Source organism: Echiichthys vipera, assembly GCF_963691815.1.
Source record: "Echiichthys vipera genome assembly, chromosome: 14".
In the NCBI taxonomy this organism is placed as follows: Eukaryota; Metazoa; Chordata; class Actinopteri; order Perciformes; family Trachinidae; genus Echiichthys; species Echiichthys vipera.
In genome coordinates this window covers 917,769-938,035 of record NC_139839.1, presented here as the reverse complement: position 1 = coordinate 938,035, position 20,267 = coordinate 917,769, and the positions used below count along the sequence as shown (strand labels likewise).

General features: G+C 40.0%; 2 protein-coding genes across 2 annotated transcripts in view; one reads left to right on the top strand and one right to left on the bottom strand.

The window, feature by feature from the left end:
* The window catches only part of mybbp1a (MYB binding protein (P160) 1a), a 28,996-nt gene extending 26,787 nt beyond the window's left edge, over positions 1–2,209 (top strand). The window contains exon 28 of the mRNA XM_083926339.1: positions 2,087–2,209. The gene's annotated coding sequence lies outside the window, so the exon portion shown is untranslated. The remainder of the gene's footprint in view (positions 1–2,086) is intronic.
* Positions 2,090–3,245, bottom strand: LOC310956188 (uncharacterized protein C11orf87-like). The gene is made up of 2 exons (XM_083926340.1): positions 3,050–3,245; positions 2,090–2,632 (listed from the first exon to the last, which is right to left on the bottom strand). The coding sequence occupies exon 2, from the start codon at positions 2,528–2,530 to the stop codon at positions 2,102–2,104; it is 429 nt and encodes a 142-aa protein (XP_083782466.1). The 5' UTR covers positions 2,531–2,632; positions 3,050–3,245; the 3' UTR covers positions 2,090–2,101.
* Positions 3,246–20,267: the final 17,022 nt, after the last annotated feature.

Sequence of the window (20,267 nt, the reverse complement as noted above, 5' to 3'; positions counted from 1 at the left end):
AAACATACAAAATGAAATTAAATTGAACACCACCTTTAGCAGAAGGAGGAAATGTCTCTCACAGCCAGGTCGTACGGAGAGATGCCCACAGGACGGTTGGAAGATCAAAATGTTGTAACTAGATGCATTTCAAAGAGAGGCGTGTTTTTGAGGATTTTAAGCTGATCTCCATTGATTTGCATTATTAAAGTATGAAAGGCAGAGAAATAGTTGTAGGTGAGCATGAATGAGCTGATTATTTTAATAGTTGAATGGTTTTTAAAGCTGAAAGTATGAAGCAGATGACTGAAAAATGCACAGAAGACGTAGGAATAACAATAATAAAGATTAGAATAACAATAGTTGGGAATGCTTGAAAGCATTTCCACCAATTATATCTGCTTTTGACTGAACCGTAGCTTCAGCTGCATCATTCACATTTTCTATCCTACAAACACGTGCGACGTTGCGGATGCGGAAACATACGTCTGAATGTAGAATGCATTAGTCATCTTTCCGTTGACTTCCTCCCAATTTCCCCGGGAAGATAAATGGTTTCATTCTGTTGCACTTATGCCAATGAGATAAGATAGACGGGGCAGTCTGTCAGTGCATCTTCCAGCCGGAGCTGGAGCCTCGCCAAAAACACAGCTCCGTATTCCCAGGCCAGGGGACAATTAGGAACATGGTGTCCTGGTACCTGTCCAACGCACTGACTGATGCTGATTCACTTCCACTGACCTCGAATAAGACATTAGGGGGAGATTTTGAGATTAAGGGTGGTACTTCTATGGATAACCTTCATGTCAATAAATCACATAGAAAGATTAATGGCGCCTATACAGTAGACTTGGTCATATGCAGTGGATCTGCGCGTTCACATGCTCCTGTGTGCAATAGAAATTGTGTAAGCATTGATTCTCTGGTAGCTTAAAGGCTTTTCTTATTCAGCGGACCCTCTGTGGATCTCCCACATAGGAAGGTCATCTGTGACGTAATGAAAATCCATCCAAACGTATCCATATTATAATGTCACCAGTTAATTCGATATATGAGTATGGCATTCAGGTGTGTTGGGTAACGGTCACCGAGTGTTTAAGGTTGACGACACATTCAAAGGATTAACATAACATAAGTATTTATTTATAAACTTAGAATATTACATATTTTTCCTTTTGATAAGGCAGAGAATATGAACTCCAGAAAGATGACGTTACTGTAAAACATTCCAGCTCTCATAATGGCATACATGTACAGTGAATTCATATAGTAAATGACACAGAATTTCTATTAGGCCCACTATGAATGATACAATATGTAAGATTTAAATAAAAAAAAAATGAATATTATAGGAAGGGGCTTGATGAAGCCCTCAGTTGGAAGGATTCTCACTTCGGTACATGTCAGAGAATACATTATAAATACTCAAAAAAGGAAAATACTGTATTAGCGCTAAACCTTACGATCTGACACATTTAAAAAAAATATTATGTGCATCACTACAGCAAAAAAGTTGCATCCTGTTAGGCTAACTAGAGCTACCTACAGATGTCTAACAGACATTGGAGGACAGTACTTTATAGGCAAATATGCTAAGTCACTTAATTGAAGGAAAAAATACTACGCAAACAAATAAGCCATTGTTCTACAGCCTATATGCAGCTTTGCACTGCCTAACAGCACCACAACATCCATTATAGTCTAACTACATACTGGTAGTGTGTCAGAGAGACATGCCAAGGAAGATCAGCGAGCCATTAAGGTCTGTGTTGTGTCACCAAACTCTTAATAATTGAACACAACCGTGTGTCACACATCTCAGGGAGGGTTTTAAAGTTTAAACACGGTTGAGGGGTTTAAGTTGGGAAGAGGGAGAGGTCCAAAAAGTCAAAGCAGGCAAATACTTTACACAGTCCCATTAAGGAATTACCGGTTGGCTAAATACTAGTGTAATGAGAAGGTGTGTACCTATGTCCTATGTGCCGCTGCAGCTCTACCTCTGCAGGCCGCCTATTCTGCTCAGTATTCTGCGTTTCTACGTCTACAAGCAGCAGAGATGTTTGTGGGAGTTCTTTGTGCCTTATTGCTTTTCCTGTTTATTCCACAGTCTCATTCCCTGAAGTTAGCAGTCAAGAGGAGCTGCCTCGGTTGCGCCCGCGCTCCCCGCGCTCTGGCACGAGAGCCTCTCCTCCTCACATCTCACCGGTCGGACGATGACGCACGGCCGCGCGGTCTCCCCGCTCGCCGCTGCCGCTGCCGCTGCCGCTGCCGCTGGAGCGCAAGAGCGCGCCGGGTTGCGACTGTCGCGCTCGTATTCCTCCTGCGCGCGCTGGATCTTCCTGTTCCGGAGCTTCCTCTTGTGGAAGTGGAACGTTGCCAGGGAAACGAGGACGATCCCCACGAGCACGGCCACCAGCACGAGGAGCGCGAGGGTGGAGGAGAACGGCGGAAAGAAGCTGAGCTGCTCCGCGCAGGTGCCGTTACTGGCCTGGCCGTGACAGCGGTGCAGAGGCACCGACAGTCCCGAGGCCTCAGAGGTCCTGGCTGTCATCCGGTCCACCTTTTTCCCGGCCGCTCTTGTCTCTCTGACCCCCCTGTACCCTTCGTGCTCTCCGGGCTCAGCGCGGTGACACCGGCCCGCGCATGTGGTTACCTGCACCCAAAAGAAGACACATGAGACCCGCGCATCCAGCTCCGGAGGAGATTTCCCGTCAGAACAATGAGAAAACCCGCCCACTAACCCTCATTAACTGCTCCGGGCTTCATCAGTAATAACACCAACGTGAAACAACTAATGTGCACCATTTGACACAACGTTATGGATGAAAAACCAACCTTTAATAGAGCATGTGATCAATTAGATTAGCGGACGTTGCCATGAATATGAAATGAAGTCGGGACAATACATCGTCTATTGTAATGTGCAGGCCTGCGAGATTTAACCAAATAGAAACCACCCTCTCCTTCCCTCACTTCCACGCACAGACGGTTTTTTAATATCAGGAGTGTAATGTCTCCATTTTGCTGCATCTGGAGCCTGGCATTCATTTAAATAAAGGGGAATTCTTACCTGGTGAAATTGTCAGTGCGGCGCACAGTCCGTGAGTGGAGAGCCGATGTGTGTAAATGGGAGAACAGGATGGTGGTGACGCATTTCATACAATGAGATGCTGCTGAGCTCCGATCACTCAGGGCGCGCTTTGAGTGCCGCAATCCGCTCAGCCTGCCCCCAGGACGGCACTTCCCCGGTTAAACGCTATAAGCAACGAGGGGAGATCCCTCAGCAGGATCTGCATTCAGAAAAACGCGATTATAATAAGAGCTGTGGTGTGTTTTTTTCCTAGAGCAGCGTCTCCTCCTCCTCCTCCTCCTCCTCCGGTCATCCGCTGCTCCACTCAGCATCTGAATGAAGAGCTGCAGCTGCATTAAAGGTCCCGTATAGTCAGCTGGCAGGGCTGTTTTTTTTTGTTTTTTTTTGGTTGTCAAATGTAGTCTGTAACACCAGAGTGCCCGTGTTCCCCCCACTCATCACAGTGTAAATATATTAGTCCATGCTTGAATCAAATCATGATGGACTCAGAGGTAAAGTAGTTTTAATACGCAGAGCATTCCTGAGGGTGTGGTCAGTCAGATGCTGCAGGGTTTGAAGCTTTTAAACCTTATGATGAGGATTATATGAGATAAATGCCCAGGTGCCATGCATTCATTTGGGTTAAGCTTAATATGTATGTGTCCAGTTATTACCCCCCCCCCCCCCCCACCAGAAACTTAAAGCGTAATTCCGGTGTAAATTCATCCCAAGGTCTTTTTCAGCAAATTCGTTCATTCAAATAAGCCACAGAGACAATTTTTTTTCATGTATGAACAATTAACGGAGATATGCCGGCTGTTAGCTAACACGAATTAGCTCGGGGCAGCACGGTGAAGGCATTCAAAGGTCTTTTTTAACCACTCATTCTGCTCAAAATAACACCAAACCTCTGCAGCAGCATGAGAAGAGTCCCTACACACAACAAAGCAGCATCAGCGTAGTTAGTGAAGCCAGAGTTTATTAAAGAGTGTTTTAAAGACTTACCTACTGGCTCCTGTACCAGCTCCTCTCATAGTAAAGTCCATTACAGTGGATTACCAAAGTCAATCCCAAAGGAAGGAGCCCATTGGTGCTTTGTTTCCTGTGTAGGGACTCTTCTCATGCTGCTGCAGAGGTTTGCTGTTATTTTCAGAAGCATTAGTGGTTAAAAAAGACCTTTGAATGCCTTCACCGTGCTGCCCCGAGCTAATCACTGTTAGCCACGTCAGGCTGTTTGCAGCTCTACCGGATTTCTCCGTTAATATTTGTTACACAACAAAAATAGTCTCAATGGCTTATTCGATGTAAGTAAAAAAGACCCTGGGATGATTTTACGCCGATTTTTATGTACTGCCTCGAGCTAATCAGCGCTTAGCGACTGTTAGCGACTGTTAGCGTCTGTTAGCGACTGTTAGCGGCTGTTAGCGACTCTCCGGGATATCTCCGTTGATAATCTTTTCACCTGATCCTTCACTTCTGAAACTGACCTTCGTTCATTCTTAAATCTGCACTTTTGCGCCAAAACCTTTTCAGCTCGGGAGACACCACACAAGTCTGGAGTCTCCCCGGGACCCGAACTTACAAAAACACATCATGAATTCAGTCACACTCAACGTGACCTGAGCCGCAGGGCGTGACTGCATTATTGGGTGACTGGGGACCGGATTTAAAAAATAGGTTCGGTTCTGACCCTTACTTTGCGATACAGGATCTGTATCCATCCAAAAAGCCCCAATTTCTTACAACTTGATGTTCCCTTCCTCATGTCCACCAAGGTCCAGACTGAGACGACAGAACTGACAGCCGATCATTTTGGATAATCTTCATAGACTTAAAGTTCACTATGGCATTAGGGAAATGCTCCAAATAAGAGGCTTTATATAACTGCTAAGCACTTGATTTCACATTTAAACTACTCTTGAATAATACATGTTACACCCTCACTCTTACTCTCCGCGAAGAGATTAAATCTTTTACTCGATATAAGTTATAAAACCCCTCATTTAGACCTCCAACGCATCGAGCCCAGCTCCTCTGTGGCTGGAAGATTGCTGCAGGCTGTGTGACATGCAGTCCAAAAATAGAAGTGTGGGCAGCGAGGAGACGCTTCTACAACGAGGCCACACCTTGACCTACCTTTAAGCATTGTGAAAACACACTTTATCTCCGCACATTTTCCATTTTGTGTTCTCCCTGATCACGTCTGCAGCATCAGAGTTTCCTGGTGTCATCTATAGGAGATGATCTGTATCCCAGTTCCACACTACATACTAATTCAAAGCAGGTTTGAGTCATGTAATGTGTTGACACCGGAAAAGTGGTAAAGTATGCACGCTAAAAAAGGCTGTTTTTTGAGCGTGGTGTTGATTGATAACACCGTTTTCCCTTGATGCATTGCACAAATGGATGGTAGAGCCTGCTGACAGCTGCAAATCATTAAAACAGGTGTGTGAACACAGCAGAAATCGAACAAACAAGTATTTCAGTGTCTATTTGTGAAGTTTAATTGGTGTTGACGTTACTACCCGCGTCACCCCGAGTCATTAACTGCCCCTCAGTGTGCCATCTGACACTCATTCATTTTTATCTTGTGATTTTCACCCAGAAACACGAAATGATTGCTGCTGCGAAAACTTTCCAATACAGTGAAATCCAGTGGCGCGCACAGACTTTTTGAAGGGCAAGGGCGGAAAGGAAAAAAAGGCGCTTCCTCGCCACTGAAGAGGGCACTTTAGCAAGCATTTTGGCTCCTAGAGGGCACTTAAGCACATGTTTTGGCTCCTAGAGGACACTTTAGCACATGTTTTGGCTCCTAGAGGGCACTTTAGCACATGTTTTGGCTCCTAGAGGGCACTTTAGCACACATTTTGGCTCCTAGAGGGCACTTTAGCACATGTTTTTGCTTCTAGACGGCACTTTAGCACATGTTTTTGCTTCTAGAGCTTTAGCAACCATTTTGGCTCCAAGAGGGCACTTAAGCACATGTTTTGGCTTCTAGAGGACACTTTAGCACACATTTTGGCTCCTAGAGGGCAATTTAGCACACATTTTGGCTCCTAGAGGGCAATTTAGCACACATTTTGGCTCCCAAGAGGACACTTTAGCACAAGTTTTTGCTCCTAGAGGGCACTTTAGAGCAAATTTTTGCTCCTTGAGAGCACTTTAGCATTGGTTTTGGCTCCCATGAGTGCACTTTAGCACGTTTTACCTCCTAGAGGGTACTTTAGCAAGTTTTTTTGCTCCCATTAGGACACTTTAGCATGCATTTTGGCTCCTAGAGGGCCCTTGAGCATGTTTTATGGGTCCCATGAGGGCACTTTAGCACATGTTTTGGTTCCTAGATTGCACTTAAGCATGCATTTTGGTTCCTAGAGGGCACTTTAGCATGCATTTTGGCTCCTGGCCTGTTTCTCTCACTGGACTTCCAGGATTGTGTTGCTAATCTTACTGGTACCTGAAGTAACATCAGAGGGAGTATGCAGAGTCTAATTTGTTGTGACTCCACAGAAACTACGCTGCGAGAGCACCAACTGCACCTGCGCTGAAACTGAAGCTGTATTTGAAGAGATCAGACGCGACCTGCATCTCTCCAATCAGGCTGTTCTCGTGCGTTTTTTGTACATATAACAATGAAAAGCTAATGCACAGTAATTTGTGCATATTTATTATGTGGGTATTCAACGTATTAAAAGCAGGGGACGTATGTAAGACAGCGAATCTCCGCTTAGGGAGGCAGGTTGTGGACTTTCACCCGGCAAACAGGGTTCATTTCCTGTTTCCATGTCCCAGACATACTGTTTTCCTATTCACCTGAAGTGTCTCAGGTTAAACTCTGCATGCAGAGACGTTATTGTCATGAAATTGATATTCCAGTGAAACTATCTGAGGTCGTCTGTGTCACCGGTGGGTTCTGTCTTTGACGGGCCCTCGTGAGTGTTTCTGTGTGAGTGTGTGGATGTGTGAGTGCGACCTTGCACCCCCTAAGGCAGGGGTGGGCAATTCTGCTCCTGGAGAGCCACTGTCCTGCTTCAGCTGCTTAATAACGGGCAGAGCATCAGACTCAGGTGTGTTGGAGCAGAGAGAAACCTAAAACATACAGGACTGGGGCTCTCCAGGAGCAGAATTTTCTCCCCCTGCCCTGAGGGGAAGGACAAAACACAGCCTGTTATCAGAGCAGCTGTATCTCAGTCAGAGTTGGAGCCAGAGGCGGATACACAGCTCTTTCGGAGACGGGTCACGTCCTGACGCCTCTGTGCTGGTCACTGACCCGGAGGAGACCTCAGTGTTTCCCACTCTGATCTAAAGTTTTTGCAGAATTTCAGAGTTGTGAGGGAAATTGTTTTTCTGGGATTCACCTTTTCGTATTTTCCCGGAAGTGAAAATAATTATTTTCACAGTTCACAGTTTTCACTATTTGAGCTCATCATTGCATCTCACTCTCCCACGGCTTTAACTTACATATGTACTGTTTATACCTCTGTGTGTATGTTTATTACTTTCCTTTGCAGATACATTTGCTACCCACCCTATTATATAAGTGTGTTACCACAAAAAAGATGCAAAATGACTAAAAATAGATGCAAAACCAGCACAAAAAGACGCAAAATGACTAAAAAAAGATGCAAAACCACCACAAAAAGATGCAAAATGACTAAAAAAAGATGCAAAACCACCACAAAAAGATGCAAAATGACTAAAAAAAGATGCAAAACCAGCACAAAAAGATGCAAAATGAATAAAAAAGATGCAAAACCAGCACAAAAAGATGCAAAATGACTAAAAATAGATTCAAAACACCACAAAAAGATGCAAAATGAATAAAATAGATGCAAAACCACCACAAAAAGATGCAAAATGACTAAAAATAGATTCATTTATTCATGATTTATTATGATTATATTCAGCCCTGTGATTCTAATGTACATTTATGTCTTGGTTTCCGATTTTAAGTGTGATTTCTTTTTAAATTCATATTCAATAAGGATTGTTGAAGGAGCCTTTGGGTAATTGTTGTGCACACGACAACAAATAACTTTGAGAAACATAATATATATATATATATATATATATAATATATTATTATATTTATATATTAGATTATTAAAAAGATTTCCCCCTGTAACACCAGTACCAACACTCGATTCGTTAAAATGTATTTAATATATTTTAATTTCACCCCAGACGTTTTTGTTTTTTTGGTTCTCCAGTTCTCAGTCATGTGTCCGAGTGTTTGCACACGGCACTGCACCGGCCCTTGTATAGTGTTTAGGGGGCTTTACTAATCAAACATTATTCAGCACACCTGGCTCAGATTTAGATGGTTATGAACGTTTGATGCATCTCGATTCGACGTCTCTTATTTTTTCTCACAGCAGAAAATTAAAAGACATTTAAGCGATTTTTTTTTTGCATGAGAACCAAGGTGTATTTGTAACAGATCGAACCAAAGAAGTAACATCAAAGCAGACAAAGGTGCTTTTTTGGGGGGGGGTAATTCCCGGTGCTACTTACAAGGTGCTCCATCACTACAGGGGGGGCTCCATGAAAAATGAATGGCCTCGGAGGGAGAGAAGGTCCCTGGATGATGAACTCACTGAGATGAGTGCGCACTGAAAGATTCATACAGCTGTTCATGCACAGTTTAAAGCCTGGCATATGTTTAAGGGCTGTTGGACAGAGAGTGATTATAGCACTTGTGTTAATGTTCATGCAGGGCCGCTCCATTTTACAGGTCACACTGACACACATTAGACCACCTGACCGACGCCAGTCCAGCGGTGGGATGTTACTGAGATGTGACACCGCAGGATTGATCACTGCATGGGCCTACGAGGGGCCCATAAGGTCAGGGGCCCTGGCTCATGAAATGTTGTTGAAAATAGACACAAAATATCCACATAGAGAGAAAATATAATGACAAAGACATGCGAAATAATTAAACATAGATGTAAAATGAGCACAGAGGGAAACAAAACAATGATATAGAAACATAAAATCACTAAAAATAGATTCAAAACCACCGGAAAAAGTTGCAAAATGACTTAAAATAGATTCAAAATCCCAACAAAAAGATGCAAAATGAATAAAATTATATGAAAAACCACCACAGAAAGATGCAAAATGACAAAAAATAGATGCAAAACCACCCCAAAAAGATGCAAAATGACTAAAAAAGATGCAAAATCATCACAGAAAGATGCAAAATGACTAAAAAAAGATGAAAAATCAACACAGAAAGATGCAAAATGTGTAAAAATAGATTCAAAACCACCACAAAAAGATGCAAAATGACTGGAAATAGATTCGAAACCACCGGAAAAAGATGCAAAATTAGTTAAAATAGAATCAAAACCCCAGAAAGGTGCAAAATGACTAAAAAATAGATTCAATACCATCAGAAAAAAATGCAAAATGACTACAAATAGATGCAAAACCACCAGAAAAAGATGCAAAATGACTAAAAATAGATGCAAAACCACCGGAAAAAGATGCAAAATGACTAAAAATAAATGCAAAACCACCCCAAAAAGATGCGAAATCACTAAAAATAGATGCAAAACCACCACAAAAAGATGCAAAATGACTAAAAATAGATGCAAAACCACCGGAAAAAGATGCAAAATGACTAAAAATAGATGCAAAACCACCGGAAAAAGATGCAAAATGACTAAAAATAGATGCAAAACCACCACAAAAAAATGCAAAATGACTAAAAATAGATGCAAAACCAGCACAGAAAGATGCAAAATGACTAAAAATAGATGCAAAACCACCACAAAAAGATGCAAAATAACTAAAAATAGATGCAAAACCACCACAAAAAGATGCAAAATGACTAAAAATAGATGCAAAACCACCACTAAAAGATGCAAAATGACTAAAAATAGATGCAAAATACCAACAAAAAGATGCAAAATGACTAAAAATAGATTCAAAACCACCACAAAAAGATGCAAAATGACTAAAAATAGATGCAAAACCACCACAAAAAGATGCAAAATGACTAAAAATAGATGCAAAACCACCGGAAAAAGATGCAAAATGACTAAAAATAGATGCAAAATCACCACAAAGACAAACAAAACAACTATAAAGGGACGTAAATTCACCACAAAGAGAAACAAAACGACCACATAGAACTATTGAAGTTCTTCTGCCAGCGCCATCCACACAGGCAGCGGTGTAAGAAGTTTCCAGATGGTCATAAAACAGAATACCTCCAAACTGTAAACGTACTCAGTAACAGCGTCGTTAAAAACCCAAACTGTAAATGAACATGTTTGTCTTTCTTAATGACTCAACACTGAGCCACTCGGTTCCCTTGTAGCAGCTTGTGTTAATCAGGATTATTAACTGTAATGAGAAGGCCTCTGTGTGTGTCAGTGTGTGTGTGTGTGTGTGTGTGTGTGTGTGTGTGTGTGTGTGTGTGTGTGTGTGTGTGTGTGTGTGTGTGTGTGTGTGTGTGTGTGTGTGTGTGTGTGTGTGTGTGTGTGTGTGTGTGTGTGTGTGTGTGTGTGTGTGTGTGTGTGTGTGTGTGTGTGTGTGTGTGTGTGTGTGTGTGTGTGTGTGTGTGTAAGCTGCAGGCCATCTCCAGGCAGCATCCTCTTGATATTCCCTCCACGCTCACACCGCTGCTTTCACCGCGAGTCTCTGTCAGCAGAATTTCTAATGAACTGCACAAAATCCAGTTTACCATGTATGCACTCATGCATGCACACACACACACACACACACACACACACACACACACACACACACACACACACACACACATACAAACAGACGGGCCAACTTTCCTTTTGTGCGCTACGATAATGACTGTGAGTCAGAGTGAATGAGGCACACAGAGAGGAAACGTCTTTCCGCAAATTGATTTTTCTTCTTTCTTAATGATGACCCTGTCACCGCGTCGTGCTCGTGTGTGATAAACTGTGTTCATTTAGGATTTTTACATTTGTGCATGTTAATGAAGACGCACAGCCTCCCAGCTCTGTTCCTCTGGTAAAATGGCTTCATCAGATGGTGACAGTCGAGGAACAGAACAGGAAACACGGGGAGACGGTGAGGATACCCACAGGCCGCAGGCGCTGCGTTCGCCCAGAGGTGACCAGAAGTCTCGCCTACAGAGACAAAAATCTCTTACGTCGGACCGATCTGTTCACTCGGACACGTGGACGGATCAGGGGACAAAGGGCCCCTGGGCTCGGACATGTACATGGTGGTTATCTAGAGTCTCTTTGTGGGCGTTTTGTGTCTCTTTGTAGTCGTTTTGTGTGTCTTTGTAGTCGTTTTGTGTCTCATTGTAGTTGTTTTGTGTCTAATTGTAGTTGTTTTGTGTCTCTTTGTAGTTGTTTTGGTCTGTTTGAGGTCACTTGTGTCTCTTTGTAGTTGTTTTGTGTGTCTTTGTAGTTGTCTTGTGTCTCTTTGTAGTTGTTTTGTGTCTCTTTGTAGTTGTTTTGTGTCTTTGTAGTTGTTTTGTGTGTCTTTGTAGTTGTTTTGTGTCTCTTTGTGGGCGTTTTGTGTCTCTTTGTAGTTGTTTTGTGTCTCATTGTAGTCGTTTTGGTCTGTTTGAGGTCACTTGTGTCTCTTTGTAGTTGTTTTGTGTCTCTTTGTATTTGTTTTGTGTGTCTTTGTAGTTGTCTTGTGTCTCTTTGTAGTTGTTTTGTGTCTCTCTGTAGTTGTTTTGTGTCTCTTTGTAGTTGTTTTGTGTCTCTTTGTGGTTGTTTTGTGTCTCTCTGTAGTTGTTTTGTGTCTCTTTGTAGTTGTTTCAGTCTCTCTGTCGTTGTTTTGTTACTCTTTGTAGTTGTTTTGTGTCTCTTTGTAGTTGTTTTATGTCTCTTTGTAGTTGTTTTGTGTCTCTGTAGTTGTTTTGTGTCTCATTGTAGTTGTTTTGTGTCTAATTGTAGTTGATTTGTGTCTCTTTGTAGTCGTTTTGTGTGTCTTTGTGGTTGTTTTGTGTCTCTGTAGTTGTTTTGTGTCTCATTGTAGTTGTTTTGTGTCTAATTGTAGTTGATTTGTGTCTCTTTGTAGTCGTTTTGTGTGTCTTTGTGGTTGTTTTGTGTCTCTGTAGTTGTTTTGTGTCTCTTTGTAGTTGTTTTGTGTGTCTTTGTAGTTGTTTTGTGTGTCTTTGTAGTTGTCTTGTGTCTCTTTGTAGTTGTTTTGTGTCTCTTTGTAGTTGTTTTGTGTCTCTTTGTGGTTGTTTTGTGCCCCTGTAGTTGTTTTGTGTCTCTTTGTAGTTGTTTTGTGTCTCTCTGTAGTTGTCTTGTGTCTCTTTGTAGTTGTTTTGTGTCTCTTTGTAGTTGTTTTGTGTCTTTGTAGTTGTTTTGTGTGTCTTTGTAGTTGTTTTGTGTCTCTTTGTGGGCGTTTTGTGTCTCTTTGTAGTTGTTTTGTGTCTCATTGTAGTCGTTTTGGTCTGTTTGAGGTCACTTGTGTCTCTTTGTAGTTGTTTTGTGTCTCTTTGTATTTGTTTTGTGTCTCTTTGTGGTTGTTTTGTGTCTCTTTGTAGTTGTCTTGTGTCTCTTTGTAGTTGTTTTGTGTCTCTCTGTAGTTGTTTTGTGTCTCTTTGTAGTTGTTTTGTGTCTCTTTGTGGTTGTTTTGTGTCTCTCTGTAGTTGTTTTGTGTCTCTTTGTAGTTGTTTTGTGTCTCTTTGTAGTTGTTTTGTGTCTCTTTGTGGTTGTTTTGTGTCTCTCTGTAGTTGTTTTGTGTCTCTTTGTAGTTGTTTGTGTCTCTTTGTAGTTGTTTTGTGTCTCTTTGTAGTTGTTTTATGTCTCTTTGTAGTTGTTTTGTGTCTCTGTAGTTGTTTTGTGTCTCATTGTAGTTGTTTTGTGTCTAATTGTAGTTGATTTGTGTCTCTTTGTAGTCGTTTTGTGTGTCTTTGTGGTTGTTTTGTGTCTCTGTAGTTGTTTTGTGTCTCATTGTAGTTGTTTTGTGTCTAATTGTAGTTGATTTGTGTCTCTTTGTAGTCGTTTTGTGTGTCTTTGTGGTTGTTTTGTGTCTCTGTAGTTGTTTTGTGACTCATTGTAGTTGTTTTGGTCTGTTTGAGGTCACTTGTGTCTCTTTGTAGTTGTTTTGTGTGTCTTTGTAGTTGTTTTGTGTGTCTTTGTAGTTGTCTTGTGTCTCTTTGTAGTTGTTTTGTGTCTCTTTGTAGTTGTTTTGTTTCTCTTTGTAGTTGTTTTGTGTCTCTCTGTAGTTGTTTTGTGTCTCTCTGTAGTTGTTTTGTGTCTTTTTAGTTGTTTTGTGTCTCTTTTTAGTTGTTTTGTGTCTCTTTGTGGTCATTTTGTGGTTGTTCTGACTCTCATTGTTTGTTCTGTGTCTCTTTGTGTTTGTTTTGTGGTCATTTTGTGTCACTGTGATGTCATTTTATGCCTCTTTGTGTTTTATTGTGTCTTTTTGTGGTTGTTTTGAGTCTCTTTGTGAGAGATAGCAACATTTATGGACTATAGGGCTACAATACATCATCATCATCATCATCATCATCATCATCATCCTCATCATCATCATCATCATCATCATCATCATCATCATCATCATCATCATCATCATCATCCTCACCACCACCATCAGCTCACCTTCTCCACCCACCTCCAGGCACTTTGACTATTATCAGAGCCCAGCTTGCAAGTTCACACGATTAAACCCACACTTTTGCTCAAAAGTGATCACACCCCCAGTTGATGAACAATTCTGTTCCTAAGCAACTGATCCTCTGCGTGTGTGGGTTTTTTTTTTTGCATGTTCTCTGTGTGTCTGCGTGGCAAATCCTCCAGGCGCTTTCACCTTCCTCCCACAATCCACAGACGTGTAGCTCAGCTGGAATGAACACTTTAAATTAGCCCTATACGAGCGAGTGTGAGTGTGTGTGAGTAGGTGGCCTGATGGAAACGGGTGCATGAGTGTAGTATGAGTGTGTGTGAAAGGCTCCATCTCTTTGTGACGACTATAAATTATGGAAATAACGATCGCTCAAAGGTCTCATGTGGCATTTGTCTCAATAATCTTTCCAGCTTTCATGCATCTGTGTATTGTAAGTGGTTTCTTGTCCCCCCCAAGAAAAGTCCTACTGTACTTTAGTGGCTAAAAATATAAGGTTTTGCCATCTGTATATGGCACAAAATAAATCGGTTTAAACCTGAAAAGATGAATCTGTGATGTAAACCACTTCAAAAACATGCATAACCACCAAAAAATGTGCAAAATGACTAAAAATAAATGCAAAAACCACCACAGAAGATGTGAAATGACCAGAAACAGATGCAAAACCACCAAAATAAGATGCAAAATAACAAAAAATAGAAGCAGAACCACCACAAAAAGATGCAAAATGACTAAAAATAGATTTAAATTAAACAGAAAAAAGACTTAAAATGACTTAAAATAGATGCAAAACCTACAAAACAACTAAAAATGGATGAAAAATGACCACAAAATATGCAAAATACCTTAAACCAAAAAGATACAAAAGGGATGAAAATAGATGCAAAACAATCAGTCAATCAATTTGCCCTATACGAGCGAGTGTGTGAGTAGGTGGCCTGATGGAAACGGGTGCATTAGTGTAGTCTGAGTGTGTGTGAAAGGCTCCATCTCTTTGTGACGACTATAAATCATGGAAATAACGATCGCTCAAAGGTCTCATGTGGCATTTGTCTTAATAATCTTTCCAGTTTTCATGCATCTGTGTATTGTAAGTGGTTTCTTGATGATTTCTTGATGATTCCCCCCCAAAAGTCCAAAAAACACATCAAAAAGATGCAAAATGGCTAAAAATAGATGCAAAACCACCACAGAAAGATGCAAAATGGCTAAAAATAGATGCAAAACCACCACAGAAAGATGCTAAATGGCTAAAAATAGATGTAGAACCACCAAAAAAAGATGCAAAATAATGAAAAATAGATTAAAAATCACCAAAAAAGATGCAGAAAGACTAAAAACAGATGCAAAACCACCGCAAAAAGATGCAAAATGTCGATTTTAATGATTCCCCCCCAAAAAGGCTGCACTTTAGTGGCTTAAAACACGAGGCTTTGCCGTCTGTACATGGCACACAAGAACTGGTTTAAGCCTGGAAAGATGAATCTGAGAGGGAGCACGGCTTTGCAGAGTAAATTTCATGGTAATCCTCCAGCTAGATATCGATTTCTCTTGTTGTTGTTGTGGGACGCGGTGTCACTGGTGGAAATGTCACCAGTATAATTAGGAATCCACCTCTTGGGACCAAGTCAGGGACGTGGCTCTTTGGCCGCTTTGGCTGAAGACATGGAAATAAAAAACAACATCCTTTATAGTACTGATCTTACTGCTGCTCAGATATCTCGATTGTGAGCTGCTGTTCATAACGATCTTCAGTCGTCGTTGTCGTCTTAAGTCGCAGCTTTCCTTGTGTTTAGTTAGTTCAACCAAAGCTTTCTCTCCTCTACAGCGCTCGGCAGGTGTCATGGGCAAAAAAGAATTGTAAGCAGATGTTTAATTCATGCTGTCTAAGGACTGAAACCTTGTATTTTTAGATACATTTTTAGTGCAAGTAAAAGGACATGTGATGTGGGAATTGTCTCTTCTGTTGCCCATGGACACTTCCTCCTACGCACCTGTCTGCAAGATATTCAAGGTGTGCGTGAGATGAGCCCTTACGGTCAAGATTCATGCTCTCAACTTTCCCACCACGAGTAAAACCTCCGCACACACACAGTCGGCCTCGTCACCGGACCTCCACTGACACTGACTCCCATCCCAGCCCGTAGACACTGCACTTTGCATTAACTTTATTTTGAGATTGAAAATCTGGAGACCTGGCCACAGCACGTACACGCAGAATTCACAGTAAAACAATAGAACCGCTATTGAACACAGTGGCCTCTCAAGAAAAACACCCACACGCCTCCATCCCCACAGTCTTTATGATGCACTTAAATTCATGGGTGGATATAAATGTTTCTATAACAACGGCTCAGAAAAGAGTACAGAGCTGGACGTTTTCCCTGTATCACTGTAGAGATAAAAATATACCAATGTGACACAATGTGATGAACGATGACTTAAAATAGATGCATAAACAGCACAAAAGGATGCAAAATGGCTAAAAATAGATGCAAAACCACCACAAAAACATGCAAAATGTCTAAAAATAGATGCAAAACCACCACAAAAACATGCAAAATGTCTAAAAATAGATGCAAAACCACCACAAAAAGATGCAAAATGACTAAAAATAGATGCAAATCCATCACAAAAAGATGCAAAATGACAAAAAATAGATGCACAACCATCACAAAAAGATGCTAAATGACTAAAAATATACACAAAACCACCACAAAAAGATGCAAAATGACTAAACATAGATGCAAAACCATCAAAAAAGAATCAAAATGACTAAAAAAAGACGCAAAACCACCACAAAAAGAATCAAAATGACTAAACATAAATGCAAAACCATCAAAAAAGACGCAAAATGTCATAAAACAGATGCAAAACCACCACAAAAAGACGAAAAATTACTTTAAAAAGATGCACAACCACCAGAAAAAGATGGAAAATGACTAAAAATAGATGCAAAACCATGACAATAAGATGCAAAATGATAAAAAAAAAAAATACCCCTGCTGTTGTCTGTAAGTGGTCATTAAAGAATATAATGGTGAGTCAAGGGACTTTGCATGTGTTGTGAAACAAAGAGGTGCAGGGTTCATGAATCAAGACACAGAGGAGCTGCATGCGTCAACAATATGTCACCGCAATCCATCACAGACAGAAAAGCAGCTTCTACACATTTGTGCTTCTTCTTCTTGGCATCGAATGAAGATTTGAAGATGCAAGAAAATAAAAGCCAATCTTCACTTTGAGCTGTAATGTACATTAAATAAAATATCGTCTTTGCATATTCTCTCTCCACTTTATACGCAGAAGTGTTCAGCTGCGGTCTCTGTTTTATTTATACTCCTCGAGCGTCAGAGGGATTTGCTGTTATCTTTTATGTTGTTGTATTGGTATGCATTAAAACACCAAGACACATTCATCTCATCTCATCTTCAGCCTCTGATCCGGGGTCGGGTCTCAGGGGCAGCAGCTCCAGCAGGGGACCCCAAACGTCCCTTTCCCGGGCCACATTAACCAGCTCTAACTGGGGGATCCTGAGGCGTTCCCAGGCCAGTGTGGAGATCTAATCTCTCCACCTGGTCCTGGGTCTTCCCCGAGGCCTCCTCCCAGCTGGACGTGCCTGGAACACCTCCCTAGGGAGGCGCCCAGGGTTCATCCTTACCAGATGATCCTGAACCACCTCAACTGGCTCCTTTCAACGCAAAGGAGCAGCGGCTCTACTCCGAGTTCCTCACGGATGCTGAACTTCTCCCCCTCTCTCTCAGGGAGACTCCAGACCCCCTCCTGAGGAAACACAGTTCAGCCGGGGCCTCGTACTTTCGGTCCTGACCCAGCTTTCACGACCACAGGTGAGGGTAGGAACGAAGATTTGGCAATAAAAGAAATAATTCTGATGCTGAATTCGTGAACTTGAATCACTTGAATTGTGCAAAATGTGTGTGCATGTCTCTGCTAACCAGCCTGTGCAGGAAGCATGTGGGGCTCACGAGTGCAGGACAGACGGACGGACGGAGCAGCGAAGAAGCGAGGCCTCAGATTTTGGTTGAACATCCCTCCCTCCCTCTCTCTTCATCCCTCTCTCTCTACTATCACGTACATTAACAGCTGCCTGAAGCTTCCTCCTAGCATGTTGCTCCATGTTGTGACAGCAAATCTTTCTGCTGTTGCTTTATGGCCTCTTGCTCCATCACCCGTAATAGAACGCACTCTCTATTCTACTCCAGGCTTCGCCCTGCCATCCAATTTGTCTTTCCAACACTACACTTTTTTTTTTTCTTTCCTGGCGACAATGAAGCATTTTTATGGCCGTGCTGATGTCATCACATTTCTGTTTGTCCCTCGTCTCCCAGGGCACAGTTTACAGCAAAAATGAATTATACAACACAATGGAAAAGGATGGATGTTCTCCAGTCAACTTGAGGCCAATTTGCCCTAACATGACTTGGCTTATGTTTCCACCGAGCTGTACAAGCGAATGATCTGCCAGCATCCTTTAAGAACGATGTTTCCCTGCTTTCTTCCACTCGAGTTAATTATGTATAAGCACTAAGAAGCCGGAGGAGTCATGTGGTACGTCAGGTTTTACCCTTAATTGGCACAAAGGCCAAAAATAGCACGTCAAATGTTCCTAATTGTAAGTCATATCCAAAGCCCCTGTATGCATTGTATAACCACACACCATGTGAAACCAGTGGAGAGACACAGACCTTAAATCTTTCATTGATTTAAATGAGCAGCTCAGGCCGAAGCACGTGGAAGAGGCAGCACTCGTGCATGGGGCCCCGTTCTCTGAGCTTCCCAAAGGGATGGTGGGGAGCGACTGGTGCTGCACGTCTGCAGCTGCATTAGTGCGTTTGTTTCAGCTTCTATACTGAAGGAATCTCTGCGTATTTAGTCTAAATGTGTTGGTTATTATTTGGATAATAATAAAAAAGATCTCAATAAGATACGATAAGATAAGATTTCATAAGATAAGATAAGATAAGATAAGATAACATAACATAACATAACATAACATAACATAACATAAGACAACGTGAGATAAGATAAACCTTTACTGATCTCCATGGGGGGGGGGGGTATAGAGTGTGTAGTGAAATAATAAATAATAATAATAATAATAATATAAAAAGCTCAAATAAAAATTGAATAAAAAACAAAAAAAAGGAAAGAAATACATGAACTTATAGAGACACATTTGGCTAAAAAGAAGAGTACTACCAAAATGTGTATATATATATATATATATATATATATATATATATATATATATATATATATATATATATATAAATGGCATTTTTTTGCCCAAGGAAGGAACAAGGGTTAATAAATAAATGAATAAATAAATAAATGCATAGATAAATAAATGCTGAAATAAATGAATAAATAAATAAATATATAGATAAATAAATGCTGAAATAAATGAATAAATAAATAAATATATAGATAAATAAATGCTGAAATAAATGAATGAATAAATTAATGCATGAATAAATGGGACCTCCTAGCTCATGAACATATCGACACAGAAATAAATAAATGTAGGTGAACAAAATGTAGAAATAAATGTAAAGCATTTATTTATTTATACGTTTATTTATGTATTTATGTGCTATTTTATTATTTGTTTATTCATATATTTCAGGATGTATTTGTTCATTCCTGTATTTATTTATACATGTATTTATTTGTGTATTTATGTATTTATTTTGTATTATTTATTTATTCGTGTATTTTAGGATATATTTATTGATTTATTCCTGTATTTATTTATTCATTTATTTATTATTTTACTATTAATCTATTCATATATTTTAGGATGTAGTTACTTATGTACTCCTGTATTTATTTATACATGTATTTATGTATTCATTTATTTGTTTATTCATATATTTCAGGATGTATTTGTTCATTCCTGTATTTATTTATACATGTATTTATTTGTTTATGCATTTATTTTTTAATTATTTATTTATTCATGTATTTTAGGATATATTTATTTATGTATTGCTGTATTTATTTAGACATTTATTTATTATTTTATTATTAATCTATTCATATATTTTAGGATGTAGTTACTTATGTACTCCTGTATTTATTTATACATGTATTTATTTATTCATGTATTTATTATTATATAGTATTTATTTATTCATGTATTTCAGGATATATTTATTTATTTATTGCTGTATTTATTTAAACATTTATTTACTATTTTATAATTTATCTATTCATATATTTCAGGATGTAGTTACTTATTAACTCCTGTATTTATTTATACATGTATTTATGTATTCATTTATTTGTTTATTCATATATTACAGGATGTATTTGTTTATTCCTGTATTTATTTATACATGTATTTATTTATTCATGTATTTATTATTATATAGTATTTATTTATTCATGTATTTTAGGATATATTTATTTATTTATTGCTGTATTTATTTAAACATTTATTTACTATTTTATAATTTATCTATTCATATATTTCAGGATGTATTTACTTATGTACTCCTGTTTTTACTTATACATTTATTTATTCTGAGACTAATTCTGTTTGGTTTTGGGTTTTCAGGTTTTTATTTTGAAGGGATGTTGCTGCCGGCGGAAGTGACGCATG

What these genes read in the sequence shown, in the direction of transcription:
- LOC310956188 (XM_083926340.1), bottom strand. Translation starts at nt 2,530, where the DNA reads ATGACAGCCAGGACCTCTGAGGCCTCGGGACTGTCGGTGCCTCTGCAC.